General features: G+C 37.6%; 1 protein-coding gene across 7 annotated transcripts in view; it reads right to left on the bottom strand.

The window, feature by feature from the left end:
- The window catches only part of LOC122813133 (phosphodiesterase 4D interacting protein), a 1,898,306-nt gene that overhangs the window by 293,938 nt on the left and 1,596,868 nt on the right, over positions 1-7,500 (bottom strand). For all 7 annotated transcript variants that reach the window (XM_044085281.1, XM_044085280.1, XM_044085276.1 and 4 more), the window contains one exon: positions 3,180-3,427. In XM_044085281.1, the coding sequence (XP_043941216.1) occupies positions 3,180-3,427 (248 nt within the window). The remainder of the gene's footprint in view (positions 1-3,179; positions 3,428-7,500) is intronic.

Raw genomic sequence — 7,500 nt, 5'->3', positions numbered from 1 at the left:
ACAAGGTTGAGTACCCTAGGCACAACATCTTTGATCTTGTCCTTACTGATACTCAGACATCTTGAGCCGTTCCTTGTGTATCTTTACTATTTGTTAGGTTTGCCCACAAAGCTGTCTTTAAAATAAAATTAAAACTAGAGTCACATTCCACCCAATGTACCTTCACAAATTTCTCTGAGACAAACTACCTACTCCCAGAGTCATTCATTGGCAGTCTTCAAATTCCCACCAAATCCAATTAACTCCACTGAATATGCAGTAACATACACCGCCACACTAAACCAGCATGTAAACAGCTACATAGATGCAGCTATATGCTGTAGGTACAAGTGGAAACCCAGAAGCAAGCCCACATGGTGGAATCATAATATCAAGCTTTACAATAAAAGGAAGATAATTTTGACCAAAAGTAAGAAGAGCAATTCCCAGAATGATGGCGCCTTCGTCACTAAAATTACAAAGAAGTGAGGTGCTTAATAAAATACACCAAAGCCATGTATTAGGCTAAAATATCCACCCAAGACAAAGACCATCACAAGGCAATTTTTAGTTACATTCATTAACTAAGAAACACAGTGCTGCAGTGCGCTGAGCTGACTGTGAACGATCTTACCTACACTGACGCTGAAGATATAGCAAACCTACTCGCTGATAAACCCAGCTCTAACTTTCACTCTCTCTCCTCCCTCTGTTATGTCCCTCATGATATACTTGAAACTGGTTTGTCTACAGCTATCATATGGTACTGTATTGAAGGGTCCTGACAATATCCCTGGATACATCTTCAACAGCATAAAGCATGATTTAGCACCCCACCCCAACAACACAGTTCAATCTCAGCCTCCATACAAGTTTTGTGCCAAGTAACTATAGGACAGCTACAGTCAGTCCCCTGCATAAGGGAGGACCTTCCACAGACCCAGGCAATTACAGACACAAGTCTGACCAGTCGCATATGCAAAGTCATGGAAAGACTTTTCACAGAAGTAATCAATAATGACCTAGGGAACCTCCAAATAGTGGATGTTTCTCAGTTTGGATTTGTCAAAGGCAGGTCATGCTTACTCAATCTGGAAGATGTCTTTGAAAAGGTCTCCAAGGCAATGGATGAAGACAAAATGGTGCACATCTCATACCTCCACCTGGCGAAGACTTCTGACACAATCCTCCAGTCAGGCATAGTAAAACAGCTTAATACATGTAAAATAAACCCCTACATCACTCTCTGGATTGCCAGCTAGCTTACACATAGGATGCAGAAGATCAAAACAGGGGAAGTGACATTCACAAAAAGACCAGTGACCAGTGGATTCCCCCAGGGTTCTGTATTGGGACCTTTCCTGTTTGGTAACTATTTCTCTGAAGGAAAATCAAATACCAAAGGGCTCTGGATGACTAACTCTGCAAATCCCTGTAAGCTAGGAGCAATTACTCCCCAAATAACTTAGCCATCCTGGAGGAAGGTTTGACCCAAACAAATAACTAGTTCCATAATCATTGGTTGAAACAAAACAACAAAAATACATTATCATATCCTGTGGGAAGCCATATATTCAGGAACTACCACATTGACAACACCTCCTTGAGAGATGACCCATTTGTTTGTGATCTGGGAGCTCATGTGGACAGTGACATAACTTTCAAGCAACACATTTCCACTGTCATATGAAAAGTCATGATATATATATATATATATATATATATATATATATATATATATATAAACAAAAGGATTGTGAGTGGATCTACAGACATCATTGTCCCCCCCCACCGACTTTACTCATCCCTCATTAGGCCAGTCATTGAATATAATACCCCCCTTTGGCAAGCATCTCTCCAGACACATGCAACAACTGGAACATCCACAGAGAAGCCTTACTAAAAGGATTCAAGGCCTAGACAATATGGACCACCTCAAAGCCCTGTCACTGTACTCTGCATACTACAGACTGCTAAGAGGTGACTTGTGTCTGGCATACAAGGCAGATTCAGACCTACTATTAATGGATTTACTGCACATCATTTAGTTAAAAGGCATCAGAAATACTCAGTCTAGTGATCTTAACCTCTTCTACAACACCTACAGAAAAGTTTGGAGGACACGTATATCTTGTAGAGGATACCCCTGGTCTGTAACAGACTCCCCCATCCATGTAAAACAAAGCTCATCCTTGACCATATTCATGCACAACTTGGATCTATGGAGGGGTAATAGAAAAGGTACCCCAAGTCTGCCCTTGTACTGTATGTTTTATCCCATGCATGGGTCCCCTCTATTTATGGTAGGATTCTAGTTATTCTCAGTAGGGGTAATATGTAATTATCAACCACAGAATTGGTATGGCCAGTCTAACACCAAATGGGATACTTTAAGTTAAGCTCAAAAAGGGAAATTGGCTTGACATAAAATGGCCTGCCATGGCAGCTAGCTTAGTACATTCCTGTGAACCAAGAAAATGTTTAAAATGTCTGTATATTGTATTTATTTATACACTATGTGAATAACAGAAACAATGCAGAATACTTCACTTTAGCTGCCTAAAAAACCCTCTTACTGAAAATGAAATAAGTTGTTTGGAACAACTGTGTAAAAAGTCTAAAAGGAATATAAAGACCACTGGGTTGGAAAAAAAAAGTATTAAAGAAGGAAATACCATGACATTACCCGATGTTCCTTAAACAGTTAGACTTCTGCATTCTACTGAAAAGAGCATTCCAGTCCCTAACTGGATCCTGCACTACCTATGCCTAATGGTGACCCTACCTTATTTACTTTTCCATTGGTTGACAAGGTACACACAAGTCCAGGGACCCTTTTAAAGCAGAAGCTGGGCCAAAAGGCATACAATGTTTATGAAAACTATAATACAATGAATGACATATGAAGCAATTGAACAAAGTACACATATTTAAATTGTGTCCTCTAATTCTGCTGATAAATTTTAATAACCGTAACAACTATACAGATCCTTTTACACAGTTATACACAGGAACATATCTGATTCAGATCATTTAGTTAGAGAAAATGATACAGCAATAGCCACATCTGAGTGGCAAAGAGAATGTGAGCAATTTTGAAATCAGTATTCTACCAAACAACTCCATATCGTACCCTTGATATACGGCATATCATGCTGCTAGCAAAGCTCGGTAAAGCTGCGATTTAATTCATTACATACCTTCATGATCCTGAGCAACGCTATCTCTACCTCTCCGCTCAGACTGGGCATAATCATTCGTGGAGTCCACATTAGAGCACAGTTCAAGTTCATCGTTAGTGGAAGCACGATCATCTGACACAAAGGAGGTTCTATCAGACTGGTCAGACTCGGAGAGGGCTAGACTGCTGGAGGTTTCAAAATGTTCCTGCAGTTTGGCACGCAAAGACTCGATGACCTTATCCTTCTGTTGTAGCTCCCTGCTCAGCCTGGGAAGTACAAGAAGAAAACGGATGAGACTAGAGTGCGTAACTTTTCAAAAAGCATTTCTGAACTAGGGTAACAGTATTTTATAGCCCTTTGTAAGTAACCCACAATAAAACAATGTGCACTATAATTTCCTACCACCTAGGAAACAGCATCACTCACCAAATGGTATTTTCAATCCGTGCTGCCATAGTAGCAATTATTTACTTATTTGAATTTGTTTACCAGGGTAAAGCACTAATCAAAACTGATCAATTTCGGTCTCAGCGTGGAGTTCAAAAACTTACCAGAGTACAATAATGCAAACGTAACAACTTATTAACAATGTATACAGACGGCTGTTTACTGCTTAATTATAGTAGAAATTTATGTTACAATTGTCTATTAATTGTAATTAATGAATTAAATAACAGACATATCTGACTCTTGTGGTATGTTATTCTGCTGCTTTTACATATATTACTGTTTAACACCTCTGTCTTTATGAAGACTTGTTACTTAAAACCTGTGATTGTTCTGTTAGTCATACTTGTAATTCTATATGGTAAATTACCCAGATTTTGACTGAAAAGGGGCAGATATCCAGTTCACCACCCAAATATACAGATTTAAAAAATAAGTAGTCTTATTTCTCCTGTCACTGACAAGTGGGCACTTGGTTGGAGTCCATGTAGGCTTGCTGGAGTCCACTGGCACCACAGCTGGATCAAGAGTATTATTCTGTAGGAGTTCCAAGATGAGTGCACACTAATCAACAGCCTAACTTCAGTTTTCTCAGTGTGAAAATAAACAGAGAAAACAGAGCCAGTGAAATTGTCATTTTGGGTACAATTAAGAGACTGGCTAGAAAGTTTACTGCCTGGATGCCACTAAAGAAAATTAGAGAACCTGAAAGAAAATAAGTCAGAAAAGATGGATAAAACACCACATGGAAAGAATCCTGCAGCTATTCAGAAAAACAGCAGTTGAAAGCTTCAGCTTTGCTACAAGAAATGTCTTCCAGTAATTTAAAAGAAAAAAAATCAAATATACTCACATATAATTACAATAAATGAAACACTGAAGGAATATATCAACTCAAACAACAAATGCCTGGGAAAAACGATAAAATCTTGAACTAGTTACTCAGATGAACTTACAGAACTGCAAAAATCAGAGGAAGAAATGAAGAAAAGCTGGCTGAGTATGAGGCTTTTCAAGAAGAACTGTTTCAAAAATGGTAGCGTTAGAGGACAGAGGGCACAGAGAAAATCTGAGATTGTAAAGTGTTCCACAGAAACTGGAGGAAACTGATTTTATTAATTTTATGAAAGCACACATGAGCAAATGGACTGCTGTTCCACAGCAGGATTTATTAATTGAAAGGGCACATTAAGTATATGCTCCAAACCTGGCCATGAGAAAGTGGCCAAGACCTATAGTGGTAATGATGCAATCATACCAGCAGAAAGAGTTGATCCTGACAAAATTGTTACAGAAGGGCAAAGTATTAAAAAATGGAGACAGAGTGTTTGTGGAAAACAATTATTTACTGTACACCAAGTAGAAGAGAAGCAAATTTATCCCAGCAATCAGGGAATGTCAAGAGGCAGTTGTGAGATTCAAGTTGTTGTATCCAGCTGTCTTCCAACTATTTTTTTTTCCTGGAAGACCAAAGACATTTTTGGATGCAGAACAGGCTAGGAGGAAAAAAAAGTTTATCCAACAAAAAATGAGCCAGCAAATAGAAGGGGATTCTGTTTCTCTTTCTTCTAACAATAAAGCTCATTAAGAGACTTTGTGAGATGAATGTTTTCCAAAGTTCCAAAGGAAAATGCTTGAGAAACAGAAAAAAAGCAAAGGAGTTGACTAATATAGTCAGGAGTACCTCTCTTAAGAGATGAAGATGAAGATGAACAGGAAGAAGACCAGCAACACTAAAATTAGCAAATAAATTTGAGACTAAAAACATCAATCAAATTTGTTATATATGGTTTTGTAAGAAAAAGAAACTAAGAAAGACTGAACTTCTGTTGACTTTGTTGAACTTGTGGGTGGACTGTAAAGCATTAACCCCATTTTATGTCATTAATGTTTAGAAGGAAACTAAAATGAAAGAACTAACTTTAAGTAAAATAATTTTTGTTCTTATTAGCATTTGTATACAACATTCATGATATATAAACTGCACATTATATTGTAAACCATTTTGTATACAGTGCAGCATAGGAATTTTAAATGTAGGGGCCTTTTCAGATACTTGTATATGTTAAAGATATTAAAAATAAACATTATGACAAGATAAGAAAGGCTGGACAGAAGCAAGTTTAAACATAATGCTGTGATCTTGAACTGCTTGGCGAGTAGGGTGTAAAAGTAAATGGATTATAGTATATATAGAATTAAGATAATAATTGCCCTTGTTTTTACAAGTGTGAATGTCTAGATTAATGTCCTTGGCTTAAACTCTACATGGGTTTCTTTTTTGTAAGCAAATTTACTTTTAAAATAAGACAAAAGGATGAAAACATGAAAATGTCAAGTTTCTTATATTTGGAGATCTTATCATGCTTTTATTCCATTAGCAGATGTGCTCGGTGGGAAATGAAGTGTTCAGCTGAGGTATTTGGCCAGGGGAATTTAGTAGTGAAATTTAAAAAGATTCACTCATGCATCTACATAGTAGTTAGTTTTTTTCATTGCTGACTAGTCATACATGGAGTTGAGCTATTTGGCGGTGCAAACAAATAGTCATGAGTGTTTTGAACATTCTCTGTTAAAATGAAAAAAATAATAAAGGCACAATGGCAAGCAGTTCAGTAAAAAAAAAAAAAAAGAATAAAATTTGAAATTATGGGAAGTGAATAACAGATAGTATCCTCCCCAGCAGCCTTAATACTTTAATGTATTTAATAGAACAGTGTACAATTTAGTTTTATTTAAGGGTAGCCAGTTCACTTTTTTAGAGCTAAAAGTTAATGCTTTCTGAAAGCATACAAGCTGTTTTCACATCTGAGATGGAACAGAGAAGAAAAGAACAGACAGCAATCAGTATATTTGAGTATACAGGCTGTAACATGAGCAATCTTAATTTTAGATTAGGTAATGCCTGTAGCTGCAGCTGTCCATTTAGGATAATTGTTACTATCTGGAGAGTTAAATTAAGTGTAGTATTACCCATGGTTCAGTGCTATACTAAGACAACAATGTTCATTATCTATATTTACAGTATTATTACCTCATCAAGACATTTTAGTGTCTTTGTTGTTCAGGTAAGACCTAGTAAATACACAGGGCTGTTTTTCATGGGGATTCTCCACTTGTAGCCTAGAAAATGAGTTGTACAGAAGTGATAATGGGGGGGGGGGGGATTCAGGTCTACAGGACTCAGATGATGTGCAACTTGGCACCTTGACCAACTGTTATACTACCAGTAAGAACTGGCTTCCAACAGCATACATTTAAATATGTTTAGCATTTGCATTACATAGGTACTACTCACAACTTTCCCCTTAATATGCAAGCTAAGCAGCCAAGTGCTCCAGACTGTGCAGAACACTCCACATTTGTGATTGATTAAGCCCACTGTTCTGCAATGAGCAGCCGTTGCTCCACTTTGTGACTTTTGACTGGCTTGTGCAGTTATAGCCAACTGGCATCGCAATATACAAGCCAGTGTCTTGCAAAGAATGTTCTGTTAGGACGAAAGGTGAGTGCCTTGCTTTGTGATGTGTGTTGAGCACTTCAGGGTGGAATTACAAGTGTTGCATGTTTTGAAACCGTCGTTGTTTGTATAAGTAAAAGTAGTACTGCTGGGACCAGATGTGTACTAAATGTAATGCCCGCACGGCAATCACTTCATGTTTTCCACTGATTGACCATTGTGAGATGCCTTACTTGGTTGAAATCACATGCCACAAAGAGTGTGTTTTTTTTATTCCATCAGTTTTCTGATATTAAAATTATATCAGGAAGTGGTACTGGATTACATTTCGGGATTCAAGTCTTTTCTGACAGCAGGTAATTTTTTTACTCATGTTAAGTGAGTGGTGCTGGTCGGACATATGCATAGCTTCCTGATTTAAAAAAATGAGGG

The sequence above is a fragment of the Protopterus annectens genome, chromosome 10.part0 (genome assembly GCF_019279795.1).
Source record: "Protopterus annectens isolate FY-2018-M chromosome 10.part0, PAN1.0, whole genome shotgun sequence".
Classification (NCBI taxonomy): domain Eukaryota; kingdom Metazoa; phylum Chordata; order Ceratodontiformes; family Protopteridae; genus Protopterus; species Protopterus annectens.
The sequence above is the reverse complement of the archived record's forward strand: the minus strand, read 5'-3'. Positions and strand labels throughout refer to the sequence as shown.